Source organism: Hydra vulgaris, chromosome 11, assembly GCF_038396675.1.
Source record: "Hydra vulgaris chromosome 11, alternate assembly HydraT2T_AEP".
Lineage (NCBI taxonomy): Eukaryota > Metazoa > Cnidaria > Hydrozoa > Anthoathecata > Hydridae > Hydra > Hydra vulgaris.
The window spans coordinates 30,323,979-30,347,500 of record NC_088930.1 but is presented as its reverse complement, the minus strand read 5'-3'; the positions used below and the strand labels follow the sequence as shown (position 1 = coordinate 30,347,500).

Genomic DNA, 23,522 nt, shown 5'->3' with positions numbered 1-23,522 from the left:
ATTTTAATTTAAGACATGTCACTTTACAATTTTAAAAAAATTCAAGTTGTTCCAACATCCAAGGTAAGGAGTATGAATCCACTTAAATCGAAACTCTAACCAGATTAAAGTTGGACTCCTAACTAAATTAAATTTTAATTATCGTGATTTTAAAAAGTTTTAAAAACACGTGTTTGCAATATACAAATACATTTTACTATATATATATAATTTCATAAACGCACTAAATAAGGTATCGAATAGTTTTTTTAAATAAAAACTTAATTTTGAAAACTGAATAGTATCAAACTCTGATAATATATTTAGTTTTCATCACTAATTTAGAATAACTATAATATAGTTATATATAGTATAACTATAATATATTATATATTATTATTATCATTATTATTATTATTACAATTATTATTATTACTATTATTATTTGATGTAAAACACTTTGTTGTGAATGTATATTACAGAGTTGTTAACAAGGCCAAAAGTAGCAAGGCCAAGGCCGCATGTTACAAGGCCCAGGCCAAAACCAAGGCTAAAAGTTTTAAGGTCAAGGCCAAGAATAAGAGCTTCAAGGCCAAGGGCTATGCAAGCATTTTTAAGACCAAAGACTTAAATTTTTGCCTAACGTTAAGGCCAATTATTAACAAAACTGTAGGTAACAATTGCTGTGACAATAAACCACATGTTGTAAAAATAAACCAAGGTTATCCGCAAAATTCTACAAAGTCAATAAGAAAACATACTTGCAAATATATATGAAAGCCGAATACAATACATAAAAATTAAGAATGAAAACTTTTAATTCTTTAATTTAATGTATTTTTTTTTTTGAAGGTCAAGGTCAAAAAAATCAAGGCCAAGGCCAAAATTTTCAAAACCAAGGCTAACAGTTTCACGGCCAAGGTCTTCATTTTTGGTTTTAAGGCAAGGCCAAGGCCAAGCAATAACAACTCTGGTATACTATAAGTTTCCATAGTTTTCAATTCCAGTTTTGTAAACTTCCATAGGCTTTTTTACAAAATCAACTTAGTTCAATTTCAAGTTTACATTTATTACTATGTAAATTTGTAAATTTTAAGTTTAAATAGTTTTTAAATAATTAATATCATTATCTTTAAAGCTAAAATTTTTTAAAAGCTATAATTATATAAATGAGAATTTATTACATTGTTTTTATGATTTTTTGTTCTTTTTGTGCTGATCTTTTACCAAATTTAAAAATATTTGTTATAATATATTAAAATAGATATTTTTTAGTTAAAATAGTGGTGGAGGTGTTCTTGATTCACAGGATCAGGGGAACGTGGTATATCTTAATTTCAATTTAAAAAATGGCTAAAATAAATCATCGTTTTAATCACACTTGAATCAAGCACACCTCTGCCAAAATAGTTTTAACTAAAAAATATCTATTTTAATATATTCAAAATCTTGTTCTAAAGATTCAAAATGTTGTTTACTTTGTAAAATTATAAATATAAAAAATATTAAATGTGTTTCATTTTGTGGTCATTAAATTAATAAAAAAAAGAAATCATTGTTAAAAAGATTATTGTTATTTTATTTTTCACATTTATTTTTTTGTTTTCACATTATTTTACAGCTAATACAGAAGCAAAAACAAAATTTAATTGAAAATTATTGTCATTTGACTTGTGATTAAATGAAGTTTGCCTTAATTTCCAATTCCAACTTCTGATATATGCTGCCAACTTCTGATATATGCTATTTCAGGGTTTCCACTCTTTTCATTAAAAAAACCTTAGATATCCTTAAAATACCAAAAATTAATATATTTTGAATTTAAGTTTGTTTACAGATATTTCCCGCTTTTTTTATTTTACATTGTCTAAATATACATATTTTAAGAGATAACTATTAGCTATATATTAAAGAAAGATTGTAATACAAATGATCATTGTAGGCTTTACACATATTATCTTTAGATGTCTAAATATAAAATTAGTTTCTGAAAAATTTGGATAGGTAATGATATTTGCATTTTTTGGTTTCAGAAAGATAAATACACTAGCCTTGCAAGATACAAAGTTTATTTAAAGTTATTTTTAGTATCACGGTTCTTGATGCACATGCATAAAAAGCAGAGCATATGGAGCAATTGTCTAAAAAGGTTTATGTTGTTTCATTCAAATAAATTTTCATCAAGTGGTTCATTGTGCTCACCAAACGGGTCATTGCGCTAAAATCAAGCGAGTATTATGCCTGCACTTGTATCATTAAGTAACGCCTTTTGAAATTTTCAATTATTTTAGCGAAAACTGGCTGAATGATAAATCCAAAGCTTTTACAACTAAATTTAAACTTTTGAATGCTTTAATTATGTGAAGAATGTTGGGAATTGAGTTTGTATCAGCAAATTGCTGGAGTACATCTGTATTTTTAAGAAGCTTCCTGCATTCATTTCCTTTGAACTCGCCCCCATAATACAGGCTCAGTTGAATGTGTGAAATTAACAGCATCCAAGCAATTTTAAGTATCTTGAAAAAATGATTGACAACTCCTATAAGGAGATCCAATTCCATCAGAGGGATTATTTCCAAAATCAGAACATTGTCAGGCCCACTAATGATTGGCTTTTTTTTAATGATCCTGGCCAGTTTGCTGAAAAGACTCAAGGCTAGATTTGATTAAGCCCAGTTTTTGCAAGTTTCTAGATTTGGCAGACATTAAGATTTGACATCACACCATGTACAATGGTGCATGCTTGAATGAGTTTGAAGACCACAAATTATATTTGCAACTTTTATATCGCAAGCTAAAATTAGCTTAACTCCATTTGCATTAATCAGTGACCAAATTTGTTCAATGTTAGAGTGATTTTCTGGAAAATCTTCTGATACCGCAACAAGAATTTGTCTCCTAACTCCAGTGTCTTTGCCAGTCCTTTGAGTGGGAGGTTCTTTTTGAAGCTGTGAACTGGTAACAACCCTTAACACAGTATCAACAATGCTTAGACAAAAATTGAGAAAATCTTTACCATCATTAATTTCAAGCTTAACAAAATGTTCACTAGAAATTTTGAAAGATTGAATAACATGATTCACAAGACTTGATAAATCATTGCAGTGAGCAACAACCTGAATTGTACTAGAATCTTCTTTTCTGTTATTAATTTTTAAGTCACTGCAGGTGAAGAAATCGCTCAGGTGTTGATCTGCTTATAAGAAATTCTTATAAAAGTTTTTACCATCTTGCTGCTTGATGTTTACAGTTCTGATCAGTTTCTTTAATCCATTGTTTGATAGTCCCTTCTTTAATTGTACATTAACAAGAGCTAGAGAAGTACCCAAGAATCACTGATATTTATCTTTGTTTCGTACAGTTGGCATATTCAACCTACTTGGAAAGCAGTAAACTGTCTTAATCATTTTTTCAGGATTTTCAAAAGAAATAATTATTTAAATTAATGACATGTCATACTTAATGATAATTTAGATGAGATTTTATTTGATGACACATTTCTACAAAAGATTTTTATTGCTCTTCAAAAGACTCTTCTCCTTTTCATAAGATTTTCCTCTAACTGGTCCTTCAAACCTCTGACTTGCCCTCCAAACCTCTGACTGGCCCTCCAAACTTTTTATTTATCAATTATTTTAGTTATCTAAATTTTAATATTTTTTTATTAATCTAATTAATTTATCTTTATTAAAGCTTTTTAATCATTAGTAGTTGATACCTGAAAAAATTCTGATATTTTCACGCAATGCATAAGCCAAGTCAAACCATACTTTAAATAGCAAATCAATATTTTAGTCTATAAAATAAAAAAAGGTAGTTGTAGCAATCAAAGAATTATAACAAAAATTGTTAGTATTACACTGTTATTTAAATAACAGTTACATGAGTGTTAGTAGAACACTCATGCAACCATTATTTTGAAAATAATGACCAAATATCACAGTAACTGGTTACGTTTTGAGGTATAAATAGCAAAAAACTAACAAAGTATAAATTTATATATAATTAAAACTGACATAAATTCTTAACCAGTTAAGTAATCCAGCTGAAATTTCATCCAGAGTTTAGTGTGGCCATATGCTACATTTGCACCAATTTTTATTAAATTATATAAAATGGTTCTCATTTTACAGGTGTTTTTATTGTCATGCTATAAAGTCAAAATTTAACTTTAAAAAGGTTTAAATTAAATTATTTTCTATGGACAAAATTAAAAGATTTCAAAATTTGCATCACAGGTTACCTTGATGTGTACGTTATTACTCCAATGTGGTATTCTTGGGTCAGCTGGGTTTTCATTATCTGGATCCATGCTACCATGAATAAATAGTGTTAACAAACTTTTTAGTCTTGCCTAATGAAGAATGTCAGAAAAATGAGTCAAGTGTGCTTAATGCCATTGGTATCTGTGGTTTGTATACTATCAATAGATTTATAAACTGAAACTTACAGGTTATGACTTCCCTTATTTTGATGCGACAACTTTGTTTATGTTTTTAAATTCTGTTTCTCTTTCAAAATATATTTACAATTTATATACATCAACAAAAATTCTCAAGGGCATAATTATGTAAAAAATACCATATGGCTAATGGTAATAAATTACATCAATTAACTATTATAACAAGTATAACAACAAACTATTGTTACAGTTAGCCATTATCACATCTCCCCAAAATCTAAAGTTTTTAAGCAAATTAGTCATTTAAATGTTGACTTTCTCTGGTCGACCGTCTGATCAATGGTTACAAATTATCGGTGACTTCTCTGGCATCAGTTTCCTCTTCAGCATCAGCAACTGTTTCTTTGAATAAATAACTTAATTTTCTAATTTATTATCATCACTGTCATTCTGATAATATTTATAGAATTTGAGGCAGGAGCTATTCTCACATCTTGCACATGTCTTGGTTGTATATTGGTTACAGTACCAATTTTCCAAACTGAGGTGCACTTTGCATCAACAAGGCGAACTTAAACTTATTCTTCAATTCTATGTTGTTGTAATCTGTTGTAATCTTTTCTAAATTTTTATGTTTTTCTTCCCTTAAATTAGTAGACACCAGAGGAAGTTATCTTTTTGAAAGCAGTTGCCAAAATACCATTAGTAATGAACATATTTGTGTCCTTGCTGCTGTTCGTTTTACTGTGCAATGGTTACACTACACACTTTTATTTCCTGATGGTCCATATGCACATTTATACATCTTTTTTACACACCATATCTCACATAATTTTTTTTTAATGATTTCATTCACCCTTCCCAAGGCCACTACAGTCAAGGAGGCTATTTTTTAGTTGTGATTACAACTCTATCTCAACTCTATAACTCCGAAACACAAACCTTAATGAACAAGGCTGCTGTGTGGAGAAACAAGTTGAAAAACAAGTTTGAAAACTCATTTGATCTAAACACCACTCAATATTCCGTCAATAGTTCTTGTGGTGGGCCATGCTCCCTAAATACGGAATCTAATTGACTTACTACACTTTTGGTATCTTCATAGGGTATCTTTCTCTAAACATCAAATCAACTTGGTCCACAGTTGATCATTTTTAAATATGGTAACCCTTTATAGTGAGTCACAAACAATACCATGATATCACGTACCTAATATATCTAGCACACAGATGTATTAAATACTATGTATCTAATACATCTAGCACTCCATGTTCCCATTTTATTGATGATGCATCAATTGAATTACATTGGCTTGTTTAACCAGGTCTTTCGAATTTTTGTCAATACGTCAGCTTTATTTTTTAGCAGACAGAACCCATTTCAACAAAATGTGTATATTATATTAAGTTTTGCAATAAAGTCTTCGTTTAATAAGCATTTTTAATAATCCATTTGATTGAACCCTATGACTTTCAGTCATCACACTTTTAAAGTATCCATGAACAGTTTATTGATTCAGTGAATACTTATAGGTACTTTATATCCCACTTATTGGCTAGATTTATCCCACACACCACAGCGTCTAATTCAGTAATAATAATATGCATAACATTATTAATACTTTAAAGCCAGGCTGCATTCTTAATTATTATGCTATTGTATTCTATTTGTTACTTGTATATTCTAGTTATGTTACTTGCATCACACTACAATGTTGTTCTATTTTGAATCCCTTTAGCATTCCATTACTCTCTTGCAGAATCAATAGCTTCTAATTGGCACAGTATTTTTACCAACCATGACTGAGCTTGATCTCCGTTTAGAAAATCCCAACACATGTGCAGCATCATATTGCTCCAGGTCTTTGGTCACCAATCCATACCACACTAAATAGTTTATGACATTTTCAACTTATGTCTTTTTTTAATTAACAATTATGTTGTCAATGTAGTGTTCAATTGCTTGTCTAATACCTGTATCAAGATTCAACACTCTGCCTAGGATTGAAGACATGAATCGAATCAACATTTTAAAGATATCTAAATTAAAACATTTTTTTATAATATATGTTTCAAAAAAAGAAAAGAAATATTATTTGAAAAAATTCTTTATAGGCTCCAGACTTTACATTCCATTTAATCTTTCCTATTCCCTCTTTCTATTTTCTTGAAACAGTTTCAAGCTATTTAAAGACACTCAACATTTGTATTGTGTTCCACAAAAAAATCTTAAAATAAAACTAAAAAGAAATAAAACATCGTAACTTGATAGAATAAAAATGAGAATAAAATATCTTTATTCTTTTGCGCCTAAATCAGAATTATTCAGAATTATTATTAGATAGAGAATGGTGAGAAAAGTTTATTACATGTGCGCATTTATGCCAGTGTTTGCTTATTTATTTGGTGCTTTTATGCCAGTTTTTGCAGCTTCTTTGCGCTTATGCCAGTTTGCACTTCACATTTATACAGTTGCCCCTTTTTTTTATTAATGAACATTGCAAAAAAAATTTCAAGTAATTAGTTAAAACACAGCAAGCAAAACAAAGCAAAAAATTAAAATGCTCTGAGAAAGATTAAATTAGTGAATTGATTAATAATAACCTATTTTGTTTTTTTAAAACCATGATCCGCATCAATATCTTTAAGATTTACCACAGATAAGTAACATGATTTTAGCTTTCATTTTGTTAGAGTTATAAAATGAACCGTTAAAGCTAAATAGTTGCTATTATTTTCAGCTTTTTAATGATCAAAGATGATGGAATATTTACAACATTGAGTGTCTTTAAATAATTTTCGCAAGTACTACTTTTTAAATTTACTTTCTAAAATTTTTTTATAAGTCATTATTTTATGTAAAAGTATAGATGAATGGGGTGGTTTGATTTTTTATAGAAAGATTTGAGCACAATAGTATAAAACTTTCACCAGGTATTTTCCTGTGTTCAATCAAGATTATTAAGAATTGAATTGAGTCTTGTTTAGAAAATCTGACATAAAGCTTTGCTTCGATTAAACAGCTGATTTCGACAGTTTTTTTGTTAGTTTGTTTGCTCTGCTTCTGCTTAAGTATGAAGTCTTGATTTCTTTCTAAGTGATTCCAGAAATGTGATGTTGTACCAGAGTTTTGAAAGCATAAAGTAGCTTAACATGTTTTACATAAATAAAACTGACTTTTTACTTCAAAGTACGACTTTATAACTCCTGTCATTGTATGAATTGAAATCTAGTAATTTAGGGTTTTAATTAAGAGTTTGCAAAAAGAATGTCTTTTAATCTAATTTAGTTTTCTTACAAGTGCAACAAATCAAAATATTTTATCACTATGTCAAATATGTCACGTACGAAGACAATTTATAAAAAAAGTTTTTCAAATATAATTGCTCTCTATGAAATTTAATGTACAAATATCAAAATATGTGCTTTGTAAAAAAAATTAGTCCCTTAATAATGGTTAGAGCCCCAACCATTAGTTTTGAAAGTTTGTTAAAAAACCTTGATTTAAATATATGAAGATCTTTTGAATCGAATCTTGAATCACTTTTTTGATTCTATTTGATTTGTATTTTTGAAGCTTCCCAGGGCTCTGGGTTTCACCTTGTACTGCACGACCAAATTCTTAAGTTGTGATTCACCTTGTTTCCATTTTTTCAACAGTACATTTTGTACTGTCAAAATAGGCATCAAAATTCTTGTCTTTTATACCAATATATTATATCTTTGTATGAATCGAAGCAAAACCAGATTTAATTTTTCCAGTGTACAAGTGCACTCCTCCATAGCAATTAATGACATCTATACCAATAACTGCATCAATACCTTTAGCTACACTTTTTAGAATAATTTTTTGTCTTATGTTTTAAAAACTAATGTTTTTAGTTGTTTTTCTTCAGTTATTAATGTTTATGTACCTTCTCCCATTGTTTTCACAAGTTCTCCATTTACAGCTAATACCTTGGGTTTTTTTCTTGTGGTATGAACACTGGCTTTCTGACCCATTTTGTTTGAAATAATAGTTTGTATACATTCAGTGTCAACTGAGGCTTTTTCGGCAAAGGTGTTCTTGCAAAGGTCTACCTGCACAATGCATATTGGAAGCGCCAATAGTTTTTCAAGAAAACAGTTGGTGCTGGCGATTCCCCATTTGTGTTTCCCTGATGTGATGTGCAAAATCTCACAGTATTTTCAGTTTTTCTACATAGAAAACATTTTGTCCCATCGAAAAACAGCTTCCAGCAGCATGTCCAGGCTTATCGCAATATTAGCAGTTAAAATCATTAGTGAATGATTACTTAATGTTTTATAGAATCCATGGATTGTTGTTGAGACATTCTTTTTTTGTTGCTTCTGACATGAGCGCTCTTGTTTAGTTTAATGCATCCTGCAAATAGATCCCAAATATTTTCATTTGTGCTTGTAGCTGCTTTGAAATTTCATCAGGCAATTCAGTTATGTACAGTCTTTACAATAGTTCTTTGCTTTTAACATTGGCTAGTCTATTAAGATGATGCAAGCTGGCCCAATACACATTAATGGATTCACCTTCATTCCATCTTTGATATCTGAACTGCTCGTAGGCTTTGACACCATTAACTGCATTTAATTGAACCTTTTCAATATCCTCAGCAAAGTTGTTTGGTACTTCCAAAGTTTTTCAGAGTTGCTCATACATTTTAAATGCACTACCTTCAAATGAAATTTTTTAGGGTAATAATTTTTTTACCCAAATTATAGATTTTTGTAGCTGTTTTTGACTGATTTGAAACAGTTTTTGAGTTCTTGTACCTCAAAGTAACTTAATATTAGAAAAAATTTTGGAAACTTTAATGTGTTACAGTTCAATACTAATAGACAAGCTGTGCCAATTTTTTGTTTCTTTTGTGTCTTTAGAGTTACCACTTGTGGAAAAAATTAAAATTATGTGTTAAAAGTTATTTTAGCACTTGCAGCAGCCTGTTAAAATATCACTTTTTTTAAAAATTACAATAAATTATATTCACTTTGTAGGCAAAGAAAGTAGCGTAGACAGTCAAAATAAATTATAAAAATTTTTACTGGCAAGGTTCTATATATAGACAATCACTAAAAAAAAATTAAAGACCTATACTCTATCTTATGGAATAATTTTAGCATTTTGAGTTAAATGGTTTTTTAGTTTAAAAGGATACCTAATAGTGCAAGTTATATTATACTTCAAAAAAAATAAAAAATGCTGAAAGAAGAAGTGTATATACATGAAACACAAGTACACTAATTTCTTTATCTCTGATTTACATAACTCATAATACTTTCATAAACATTATTAGCAAGTTTGTAGTCACGAGCACTTCTACCATTAATAGATGGGGCAGTTATTTGACATATTACTTTGTCAAATGGAACCCCACATTGACTTGATCAAGCATCATTAGTCCATTTTAAATTTAATTTGATTCTATATATAAATTTTACATTAACATCTTGGTTTTCATTACAAATCTCAAGTACAAGCCCTATGTACCATTCATCATCATAAAGACATGCAATGTATTTACCAGGTTGAAAGTTTAGAGGATCTTTTTTTGCCAAGTTAATATTATTTAGCAAATGTGTAGATCATAGACAGTATCGCTAGATATCCTCCGTAAAAATAATTTCTCTCCACCTGGTACAAAACTGTGATAGCTTCTTGTGCCTGGGACTGTGCACATCTCTTCATATCGTTTCTTTAGGTTAAAATAAGTTTCATGATTATTGATATTATCACTTGAAATGTAAAATAATTTAACACCTTTAATGTTTTTTCAGCCTATGTAAACAGTTCATTTGGTGTGAGGATCTGGTTTACATTTGCTGCTCGTAGCCTTTTTTTTTTTTTTTTAATTTATTAAACTCCCCAATGCCAAGAAGGCCACTACAGGTGAGGAGGCTACTTGTGGTTATAACCCTCTCCCAACTCTATAACTCCGAAACACGAACCTTGATTAACAAGGCCGCTGCGTGGAGAAACAAGTTGATTGGCAAAAATGCTACATCACTTCTTTGCTACATCCCATGGCAAAAGTCTGTGTGATTCCATCATATAAACTTTTGCCATTGGATGTAGCAAAGAAGTGGTGCTCAGCAGTTATATTGTGATCTTCAAGATAGTACATAGGTGGATCTAGTGTTCTTTCTGCCCCTGATAAGTAGGAGGGTTGTACTTCTTTGATAAAGTGGTGGTGACAAAAATCATACAAAGTTTCACTTAGAGTTCAATAAACTCAATAATGCTTGTTTGGGCTGTGACAAGTGCAGTTCAGTCAGTTGACACCCATTGTTTGTATATAATATGATCATTAAAATCAAAATCATTATTTTCAAACACATTTTCCAAGTAAGTCTTTAAATTTACTTTACCAGGGGAGTTGGAACATAGATGAAACATGCAGTTTTGTATATATATATTACAAACACATACTTTGATCTAATCTTTGTGATATATTAAATGGCCCTTAAGTAAAGCAGCACACATTAACTTAGTTTTTTGATGATAAGAACATACGCAAACTGAGCTTCCACTACTGTCAACTGTAATGTACCACTTTGGCCTTAGTTCACAGAACTTACTGAATCCAACTTTGTGTTTAGGGTATAACTTCTTAAACTCAAGATAAAGTTCCTTTAATTGAACTAATATTAATATTTTTGTGTATGAAATTTTAAATTACTTATACATACAGAAACAAAGTTTTTTTTTCCTGGACATTGTCTTGTGAATTCTTCGGATTCATAAATTTCAATGAATTTTTATTTAACAATATCTACAAAAGGCTGTCTTATTTTAGCCTCAGGTTTATCAAGTATTCTTTTTTCATTTTTTTAACTTTCGAACTTTTTTAACAAGATGTTCTGAAAATGTTTTGCAAGTTTTTCCAATTGACCAACTATCAGAAGTTAGTGTTAGTAGTTAAACTTTTTCTTCCTTTTAAACTTATTTTCATTTTATTTTTTATTTTTATTGCATCTAACAGTTGGTCTAAATCATTACAATTTATACATTTTTGCTCTTTTTCCGAAACTTTATCTTTTGGGTCTATATCCAATGCTGACACTACTAGGTTTGTCATACTTGTTGCAATTGTTTTAACTTTTTGCTTTCCATATCCTATTTTTTATGTCTTACATTTACATTGCATTACTCACATTTTTGAGTGGAGATAATTCCAATAGACACACTCTTATTAAGAACTGTCTTATCAAGGTCTGAACAACTCAAATCTTCTTCAGCAGCTTCATCTTGACTACTTTCTGTAATTTTTTCAAGTTTGAATTCATTCATACAGTTAGTACAAACTATTTGACCAGGTTTGATCTTAAGTTGATTTGCTATTGATATATTGACTTGACACAATCCCTTGATAATTTTTTTCTTGTGGACTTTAAATGGATCACAACAGTATTTTTGAAGTGCTTCATATCTAGAAATATAGGCTTTTTCATGGTGAAAACATATCTTCTCATTTGGTTTGAAAGAGTATCCTATCCCTTGCATTAAAACTTCAATATCAGTATCTTTTAGTCTTATTCTTCCTACCATTCTACAATATGACATTTTATCACAATCTTCATTTCAAAACTCTTCCCACACAACATTTCTGTGACATTTTTTACTAATCCAAACATCAAACATTATAATCTAAAAATAAACTTTTTTTATATTTTTCCAGTAATAAAATCGTAAAAATGAAATCTCAAGTATAAATGTGATTAAAACTGTCTAAAATGCAACCAGTACACTATTTCTACATATAACTATTTCTGCATAAACAAAACTTTTACTTTTTGGTTCTTGCAATATTTAAAACTAAAATAATAAAATCCAGAAAATACTGTGCAGATTTAGATTTTAATACAAACTCTTGAAGCAGTTGAAGTATTTTACACTCAAATTATAACCATGTGAAAATTACAACTATGTGAAAATTATATCATTGTAATTATATTATATGCATAAAATTTAACAAATACATATTGTAAAATCATATCAAATAAATTAGGTTAAGACACTGATAATTTTATTTTAGGAAAAACTGATTATATTTATTTAGGGAAAAAATAAAAATATACACCTAAGTCATAGGTCTGCAATCATGTCATAAGATAGAGTACAGGTCTTTAATTTTTCTACAAGTGGTAACTCTAAGTACACAAAAGAAACAAAAAATTGGCACAGCTTGTCTGTTAGTATTGAACTGTAGCACATAAAAGTTTCCAAAATTTTTTCTAATATTGCGTTACTTTGAGGTACAAAAACTCAAAAACTGTTTCAAATCAGTCAAAAACAGCTACAAGAATCAATAATTTGGGTGAAAAATTATTACCCTAAAAAATTTCAGGTGAATTTATCAGAAACTTTACCAATACCTATTCCTTTGCAATATTCAAATATAAGTCTGATCGCAACTAAGGCCTGTTAGTATTGCTTCTTGAATATATCTACAATTGGGTTTCCAATACATTCAAACAAAACTTGATTTCTATCCTGAATATTTTCAGCACATCTTTTGCCAAGTAGACCACTGAAGCTTCTTAGCCCGGTTGTGTCACCATCAAGTTTCACAAAAAGAGCTCGTAACGGAAGTTCATTTTGATGTAAGGCGCATCCAATTAGATGTAATTTTCTTTTTAAAAACTCTTCTAGTTTTACCACTAAGCCACTTATTGGTCCAGTATTGGTAGCAGTATTGTCAAGAAAAACAGCTTGTATACTTTACAAACTGTTATGTTCTTGTAAAACACTGAACGTTTTGGTAGCAAGAACTAAGCCTGTAGCACCAGTTACAGGAATCGTCCTATGAGTCAAATAATTTCCACTCTATTCTCCATCTTCATAAGTAAATGTGAGGTGATGTTTAGGTTTAATGCATTTCTTTAGTACTTCTCCTTGAGGTGAGTTTATTACTTTACTTGTTTTAGTTATCTGATCGAGCTTGCTATCAACCCCAAAACAAATTAACAGCTTTTTTTTGTTCTGAGTCCACATCTTCACTAACGATTTTTACTTTTGACTTGGCCCTATCTAATTTGCATTTGTCAATCAAAATATCTTTTATATCAACATCATTTTTCAGAAGTTATTTTATGTCATGGAGTAAAGCATTTGCAAGGGCTGCACCTACATTTGTCGAACACTCGTTTCTGACTAGTTCCATTGCAAATCTTGGAAGTTTAACCAAGTTGTATTTTCCAATAGGATTATTTATTGGTTTCCATTCACCTTAATTCTAACAAAAGTTAATAAAATAAAATACTTTTTGTTTCATCTACTACAAATTTTTCTTGTATTAATAAAATATTTACCTCCATAATGATTAAACCACTTGTTTCTTCAATTAAGTTTACCTGTGGTATGAGGGATTCATCTTCATCAACTAGCTTATGAGATATTTTTTTTTGTTCTTTATCAAGTCTTTGAATCCTTTTGACAGAAAATCTATCAACGGAAGAAAGTTGATATGCACCTTTTGGACCTATTTTTTCCCTCTGATCACGAAGATAAGCTCTGTCTTCAAGAGGTACCTCATTACTTTGAGAGCAAAGGCATACAATATGTTCTTCTATGCAATTTTCTTTATTACATGAAACTTTTCTGTCACTACAGGGAAACACATCTAATGAGCAGGAACGTGCAGAAATATCAAAAAGTTTGTCTAAGTTTGCATCAAGATTTCTTTTAGCGCTTGCTTTTCCGTGCTTGTGATTAATATCCTTAACAAGTACAAGAAGATCTTTAACTTTCCTATTAATAGGTTTGTCGGTTATAAGAGGTAAACTTGGGTTTACTGTAGCCCAAATTGATTTTATGTTATTGCTTATTTGCTGAGTCACTAATACGATATCTGCATTTGGATTTATATGAACAAGGTAGTAATAGTACTGAATAACCTGTCTAAACGTGCTTGGATCTGTTATTGATAATTCACATGGGCCACCACAATATTTTTTTCACTTTTCATCCGTTTAATTGAAGGCTTTACTTTTGGCATTTCTCATGGACTAATTATATATGTAAACTGTATTGAAGTATAACACTTAGAGTCATGGACAACAGCGTGATTTTTTAGTGGGGGTGAAAGCACCAAAAAAATCTAAAATATCAACACTTACTATTAAAAATCTGCTTTGCTAAAAAATAAAGAAATAAAACCCTTTTGAAAAAATTTGGGGGCCCATGGCCCCCACATTTTTTTATTCAGGAATTGAGTAAAACCATTAGTTCCTCCGACTAAATTAAGTAAATCCATTAGTTCCTTCAAAAAGTTGCAAAACAAAAATTATTTAATATAAACAGGTAAAAACATTACTCTAAATATAATAATCATAAGTATTTACCTTTGATATTAAAAGTTTTCTTTAATTTGCAATTTTTTTTTTTGAACCTACTTTTAAATACTTTATATTTAATTTTAAAACCAACTTATAAATACAAACAAGATACAATACTTTTAAATACAAACAAGAACTTTTAAATACAAAAAAGATTTGCAAAATTTAAATTTAAATGCATGTAAACAATTTAGCAAAAATTTATTGGCTTCTTAAAGCAATTGCGCTTTTTAAGAAATCGTTTATTGGTTACTTTATAAATTCGAAACGAGATATTTTAAAACGAGATTATTAGACTTAAAATAAAATATTTCAACATTTGAAATTTACAATTTAACAAAACTAGTCCAAAATTTAGACTTAAAATGTAAATCCGCAAGCCATTTTTAAACCAGGGTACTTGAGAGAATTGGCAAAACCTCATTTCTAACCTAGACACAATAACTGCAACATTATGCAACTTAAAATTCATAGCGGAAATGAGGTAGAAAGGGGATTGCGTTAGTATAAAACTGTATCTTTTGAACATTAGTTTGTAATTTTTATTTTTTTAACATGTTATCTCATATTTAAATATAATCTTATAAATTTTCTGAGTTTAAAATAGCTTAAGTTACTGTAAGTTACTTAATAAGGTGGACAGTGGGATTTAATTAACCACCTCCTCATCCTTCCGTCTAAGGATTTCAAAAAAAGAAAGACAAATTTCAAATGTGAAATAGGTAAATAAATTTACAACAAAATTGTTTTTAATGTATATATATATTTTTTTGTAACCAACTGCTTATATTCTTTAAATCTAAATCAGATATGTTGTATGTATGGCCTGATATTGTTGTGGGTGTAGAAATTAGGCATATAACTTCAGAATTGAGCACCCAACACTCATAATTTCTCATTGGCCAAAAGAAGTTTTTACCTGGTCCATTTGGATGCATGAATCTGACTTTTATATCAAGTTTACTTACATCTTCAGCTATCTCTACCCACCGAAATCCATCATAAAAACATGCAATATAATTCATTTTTTAATGTTTAATGAAATTTCTTTATTATGTTTGCTTTTTGGAATGATGTCAAATATTTCAATGCATTTATCAATATTTGTTTTTTTGTAACTTATAGTTTTTGAAGCAATTGGAATAAAATGATGATATGTCCTTGTGCCAGGAACTGTTCTTCCATCTAAATATCTTTTTTTCTAATTGTGCTTGTGTTTGGTCGATTTCATCTTTAGAAAATAAATTCCATTTATCTTGGCTTTGCAAAAGGAGTATATTAAATTAACATCTAAAATCTGCCCAGTAGTCATTTGTTTTAGACTTTCTTGACATATTACTCTTTTATCAGTCCCACCAATACCATCACAGGGGATTTGCCATGACTGGCAACAAGAAATACCCATTCAGCATTTAAATCAATGTCTTTACTGTGATGACAAAGGTTGATAAAGTTTTTAAAATTTTTAAATTGTGCTGCACAACCATTGGAAAAGTATTTCACACTTGATACATCAGGTAGATTTTCTTTGATATATCTAGTTATATCTTCCTGAGTCTTGTAAATAAATCCTGTGTCATGATCAACATCTTCTGAAAGGTAACAAAAAGGCTTGTGTTTGAGAATTTTTTTCTCTATAAAATAAAGTACAATTGTAAAAAGTGAACATTGACTTTTGCTCCAGTGATAACTTTGAACCTCATCCTGAACAACATATTGATAATTTTCAGTAAAATCTCCTAAAGTTAAGCATTCGTTTTGGTTAAGATTTTCTTTACAGTTTTTCAAGCATCTACTTTGTGTTTTTGCAATATATAAATGAGTGGTAAGGTTGTCAAAGCTGTCACATAATAAATCATTAAATTCATCTAATGGCAATGATTGTAATAATAGTGTTGTACAATCGGTACTCTGCCATTGCTTGAATGCTACATCTTCTTTGAGCTCATGGTCTATAAACTCCTGTACTAAAAAACTTTTTAATGCTTCAGTACCAGGGCATTGGTTACATTGATGCAACATGCATTCTGCATTTTAAGCGAACAAACAATCAATGCCATGAAATCTTTATAACTTTTATTTCACATAATAGCATCAATAAGAAATTTTGTATTTTGGTAATGTATGTATACTCATACATTATGAGTACTTGGTGCATTAGTTGTAACGCACCATTTAGGTTTAAGCGTACAAAACTTTGACAAACTGGCTTTGACGTTAGGGTTGTATTTTTTAAATGCAACATGTAATTCATTAAGATTGAGTAGCAATAATCTTTTTTAAACATGTTAATTTTTTATTAACTCTTACAAAATCTTTTTTTCCTGGCATCATTCTTGAAACTCATCACTTTGATAAAAGTTAATCACTAAATTAACTGTTTCTGGTGAAAGTGAAAAAAAGTGAAAAAAAGATAAATTTAGCGTGACCCCTAATAAAAAACTTAAACCAAAACATTACTTTTAAGAATGGCCACAAAAAAAATGCTAAGATAAGAAAGAAGAAAAAAAAGTTAACAAAGAAAACAAATATTTATAAAATGTTTTTTTAAAACTAATTGCAAAGGTGTGAAAAGCAATCGCAATTCGTGATACGCTTAATTCGCACCCTGAGATATATATTGATTGTTGAGATATTGTCAGTTAAAATAATACTGATTTAACATTTTAGTGTTCTGAAGACACAACAAAGTAAAATTGAAATGGTTTTGAGATGTTCATTCTCATGGCTCTGAGATATTCCTAGAATTTGGAACCCTAATAGATTTTAGATTTTTGCTAGAGGAATTAACTCTCTCAGGGTTGTATTTTAGTTGTTTATATTTATTATTTTAATTGGTAGCCTTATATTATTTAAAAATTTAAATCAGATATGGTGTATATATGACCTTATATTTTAGTGGGTGTTAAAATTGCGCATATAGTTTTGAAGTTGAGCACTCAGAACTTATAAGTTCTCATAAGCTTAAATATTATTTCAACTAGAAGCTTATATTAAGCTTGCTTAACATCTTTAGCAATTCCTACTTACAAAAGTCCATCATAAAAACATGTAATATAATCTTCTTTTTTTTTTTGAATGTTTAATAAAACCTGTAATTATTATTATTTTAAAATAATATCAGTGTATCATAATTCTGTGTTGAAGTCACAATTCTGTGAGAGGTCCATAAGATCCAGTAGATGTTCTGTGCCCACTGGAATTCAGAATTAGAGTTAACAAAGCAGTAGCAGCGTAGTGGTAGAGCGCTCGCTTCATAAGCGAGAGGTTCCAAGTTCAATTCCCACCGCGTTCCTGGTAGCACCGCGCTCAACTTGTTTCTCAGCGCAGCAGCCTGTTCATCAAGGTTCGTGTTTCAGAGTTATAGAGTTGGGAGAGGGTTATAACCACAAGTAGCCTCCTCATCTGTAGTGGACTTCTTGGCCTTGGGGGAGGTGAATAACAAAAAAAAAAAAAAACTGCCAATCTGACAGTGTCTGCTGTCAGTAATTTTAATCTTTTTTAGTTACAAGAGTCAATACAAATAATCAATTTTTATTAAATTAAAAAGATAAAATTTTTATATTTTATCTTTTTAATTTTTTATATTTTTTCTCTTTAGGATTTTATTGATGTTGTATTATCTAAAACTCAAAGGAAAACTCCCACTGTTGTTCATAAGTAAGTTTTTAATTTAATGAAACAAATTTATGATGAAAAATATTATATAAAATGTATTATCATGTTGTTTTTTGTAAGAAAGATGGTAGGACATAATTAAAGCTTCATTGAAAATTATAGTTCATAGTTAAAATTATATATATATAAAAAAATAAGCGTAAAGATAATTTCAAGTTTTTTAAATGTTTCTTGGCTATATTTTTGTGTAGTAAATTTTTTTGTGTGTGTGAAAATGTTTCATGACAATAAAAATTATGTATTTAAATATATTTTTCCAGAATTAATAACTCTTCTGTTTGGCAAGATGTTTTTTCCATAAAAAGATATGGAGAAATGAGTTAACAGTTTTTTCCATAAAACGATATGGAGAAATGAGTTAGCGTAATGCTTGGAGAATAACTTAACTATTTTGAGCATATTTCTATGTTGACATTTTCTTTTAGACAATATCCTATAAATAGAATTAGAAGTTTCTATTTGCGAAAAATCAAATTTACACAGCAAAGTTATCATGATAAGCTCACTATTATAATTACAGATTTTCCAAGGATGGAGGTGAAATTTAATTTCTTTTTATAGAACTTTTAGGTTGGTTTTTTTTTTTTTTTTTTTTTATAAATCTTTTTAAGGGACAACTATTGAGGCTTTTTTTTTAAGGCTTTTTTCCCCTATTTTCTGTGTTCTTTTAACTCCAAAACTGAATTTTTGAACAGCATGTCTATTTCACAAAAAGGTTATGAGCTTAACTACCAAAGGTTTATCAGTCCAACTAGGTGTTGACTGATTTGGTGTTAAGTATTAGTTACTATTAAGTTATAGTAAGTTATGAGTTTTATATTATTCCCATTAAAATGTGAACAAATCAAAATTTCAAAATTACATAAATTGACCTATGAATAACAATAAATGGCTGTGTACAATAATAATGTAGTTATACATATAGTTTTAAAAATTAATGCTAATCATTTTTTAACTCAAAAAAATGCGTTAGCTATAGTTATTTAAATTAATAATGTTCAATTATTCAAAAGACTTCACAAATGGTGGCAAAATTTTTTTAAAGGTTTTTTAAAAAGATTTAATAAAGAAATATTTAATGGAAAAAAAATATTTTTAATAAACAAAAGAAAATAATAATAAAATTAAAACTTTAATCTAGTTTATAAAAGACAACCATTGATTTTACTGTAAAATAAAACTATGTGTGAAAAATGAAGATGTTGCATCATATAAAATAGGCGTCTTGATATTCCCATAACAAAGTTTGTTAAATTAGTTAATTCATTTTAAAAAGCTGGCCTGGAAGCAAAACGTAGGTCAAAATTGTTTTTGCTTTGTTTTTTCTCCTTTTTGCTAATCATTTGCCATATTTTATATTAAAATGAATAGAAAAAAATGCAATTGAATACTTATTAAGCACTCATCAAACACTTAAAAATAAATAATTTAATGATAATATAACTAACATATTTAATGCATTAAAAAAATTTAATACATTCATGAACCTCTAAAAATGAGTTAAATCATGATTTAACTTAATTTTGTATTAAAACTTATCTAAGACTTTTAAGAATTAATGAACCTAAAATTAATGAACCTAAGTATTTTAAATTATAAAACAATACCTTAAAATGGTAACACAGTATAAATAAAAATAACAATTAAAAAATAATATAAATATGCATGACTTCATTAATTAAACGGACCTTAGCAAAATTTTGTGCTTTAATAAACCTTCTGTTTTTTAATAACTTTACTAATTAAATTGACGCTAAAATAACTTTCGTAAATCACGCATTTTTATAAATCGTACAATTCAAATTCAAATTAATGGAAATAAAAATGGAATTTGAATCACTCACATGTTTGGAATTGAAATCAATGGATGTAAAAATGGAATTAAAATTGCGCACACTTTTGGAAACAGAAAATTCAAAATTAAATTAATGTATACCTTCTACTATATAAACTCTTGCTCTTTTCACTAGCAAGTACTTAAATTTTATTTATTTTTATAATATACTAGTTTTAATATTATACTATATATTATATATAGTATAATATTAAAACTAGTATATTATAAAAAATAAATAAAATATAAGCCCTTGTTGGTGGAAAGAGCTAGAGTTTTTAATAGAAGGTATACCTCAATTTAATTTTATTGTATATTATCAATTTTAAATATATATATTTAATATTAAATATATATATAATATATATATATATATATAATATATATATATTTTTATTTCAATTTATTTGCATTTAAATAAAAATACAAAAAGGTGATACAGGTAATTTGAGAATTATTCTTATATAACACCAAGTTAAAAACAGTAAACAGTGTTTCTGAATATTAAATCTTTTTAAATTCGATTTAAATAGAGACAATGAAGAAGAATGCACCATATAATGAGGTAAAGAGTTCCATATCTTAATAACTCTTTCACAGAAAAAAAACCTCCTTAAATCATTGATATGTTTGTTACATGATGTTAATTTTTGGGTACGACATCTAGTTGAATAACGAGTAGGAGTGAGAGTAAAAAACTCAGAAAAGGGCAAATCAACCAAGTTGTGTCTAATTTTAAAAGTCATTAAAAGATCAAATTTTATTCTCCGGCATTCAAGAGAGTCAAGATTGAAGATATCAAGTCTTAAAGCATAGTCTTTGTATGGAATACAACACTGTTTGCAGACAATTCTTGTATAATGTTTCTGGACCTTTTCTATCCGACGTATATCTTTTAAGAGATACAGATTCCACACAGGGGTACATGACTCTTAAATTGTTGAATATAAACTTTATAGGCTCTTATCAAAAGTTGAGAATCATTACTGATGAAAGAATTTAAGAGTAAGTAAGCACAAGAGCTTGCTTTGCTAGCAATATGAGAACAGTGATTGGAAAATTTCGATAAGCAATCAATATCCAATAAGTATGAATGTAATGGTAATGGATTCTTTCCGTGTCCTTCCGTAAACATTTTTTGGTAGATATATTGAGTTGACAATTGTTTGACTATTGTTAAATTCTCTTTAAAGTTTTGACAAGTTTGATATTATTTTCGTCTTTTCTCACTTGGTACAAATAATTTGTGGGTAACGACGGGTTTCCTTTTTTAAATATCGGACATATTATTGCAGTTTTCCAGATCCTAGGTATAACATTTTTGGACATTGACATTTCAAACAGAATAGAAAAAGGAATAATAACATTTGACTTTAAAAATATGGCAGGATATCCATCAAGGGGTTTGGAAGATTTGGATGGAAGCTTTTGTAGATAAGAAACAACACAACTGTAAGGAAAAATAATATTATTTAAAGAATTTTTGTGTTTTGGTAAATCTAAGACTGGTGCAATACCATTGTCAGTAACAAACACAGAGCCAAAAAAATTGTTCAAAAGTTTCGATTTTTCACAATCATCTGTAATAAGAGAACCATCAGTTTGAAGTAATGGCGCAACAGAGTTACAGCATTTGAATTTTTTGTTTACGAAAGGATATTGTTTTTTCTATTAAAAGTTAACGGTACATGCGATGAAATAGTTGAATTTAAAAAATTACAGATGGTTTGCCAGAAAGTTTCAACATCCTGATTTTGTTTGGCTAGTAAATACCATTTTACATTTTATAAGTCGGTGTTTATAGAGTTGTAATCAGCTTTGAAAAAATTATACTTGGTTGTTTTTTTATATGGTTTATATTTCTCCAAAATACAATTGAAAATAATCATGCAGTGGTTGCAGGTACTTGTGAATGGGGCAATAGTTTCTATATTAAAAATGTTTTTAGAGTTGTTGGTTAGTATCAGATCTAGAAGGTTGTTAAGTCTGATATTGTCGGATACAAGTTGGGTTAAAGCATTTGCGGAACAGGTTTCTACAAAAAGGTCATGAAATGAATCACCGAAACTAGTTGAGATCGACCAGTTCATAAGTGGCAGATTAAAGTCACCGGCTATGATGCATGTAGAATCGCAAGTAGCAATAATTTAATGAATTATCTTGCACAAAGCTTTGGTTTTTGAAATACTGATGGCTGCACATGGAGGGTGATAAATGCATGCAATTCGTATTTTTTTCTCAATGGATGAGACAAACACGTCAACACATGTAATTTCAGTATTTAGTAGTTTCGTTGTAATATTTAGATGCGTTTGAAGTGAGTGGATATTATTGCGCACTAATATAAGTGAACTCCCACCTTAACTGTTTCCATTCGCTTTGCAATTCGTTGTTTTTAATTTTTCTTTCTTGAAGTAACATTTTCATATTATTAAATTTTTTGCTCTTTTTTCTGTATCCTTAACGATATCGGTGATTGCTTTGGAAATGCTAAGTTGTTCCGGGAATTTAGTTTTGGTTTTAAATCATATATCTATAAATCATAAATCTATATATCTATTACCATCTATATATATAGTCTATACCGTCTATATATATAGTATAATATTATACTTTATATTTAAGAGTTTTAAATGGAAAAATTGCAAAGAGAATAAACAGTTACACAAGCAATCAGCAACTAAACCAAAGACGATGTACAATTTACTTAACTACAATTATAAGCTTAAACTTTATTAACTTTTACTTTTTTTTGACGATCCCGAAATCCCAGGAAATTTCGGAGACAAATCCCCGGATTTTGGGGGGGGGAACAATTTGTACAAAATCCCGGGATCCTGGGATTGCCATCCCTACATTTAATGCATTAAGCTTGAAATATATTGCATTTGAATTGTTTATGCTTTTGTTTTATGTTTGTATACAAAATAGAAACACTAAAATAAATAAATAAAAGTGTTATCAAACCTTACTAAAGCTGATGCTTAAAAGGATAATGATTTAGCAAGTGCACCCCTATATTTATATTCTATTTTTGTAGAATGTCTATTTATTTTTTTTATTAACTAGTGTGATTTTATGAAAGTATTAAATATGATTATTTATAATTTGATATTTTTCTTAAAAGGATGTACATCCATTTTATGCAGACTTGATGAATGTTTTATACGATAAAGATCATTATAAATTAGCATTAGGTCAAATCAACACTGCAAGACATCTGATTGACAAGTAAGTTTTTATAATTATTTATAATATTGTTTATTATTATTATTATTAT

At 28.8% G+C, this 23,522-nt stretch overlaps 1 protein-coding gene across 1 annotated transcript in view; it reads left to right on the top strand.

The window, feature by feature from the left end:
* Positions 1-23,522, top strand: part of LOC100215375 (GTP-binding protein 4) — a 43,690-nt gene that overhangs the window by 116 nt on the left and 20,052 nt on the right. Inside the window, exons 1-4 of the mRNA XM_065810725.1 lie at positions 1-63; positions 18,332-18,390; positions 18,834-18,945; positions 23,370-23,473. The exon at positions 1-63 is cut by the window's left edge and continues 116 nt beyond it. Of these exons, the coding sequence (XP_065666797.1) occupies positions 16-63; positions 18,332-18,390; positions 18,834-18,945; positions 23,370-23,473 (323 nt within the window). The 5' untranslated portion in view covers positions 1-15. The remainder of the gene's footprint in view (positions 64-18,331; positions 18,391-18,833; positions 18,946-23,369; positions 23,474-23,522) is intronic.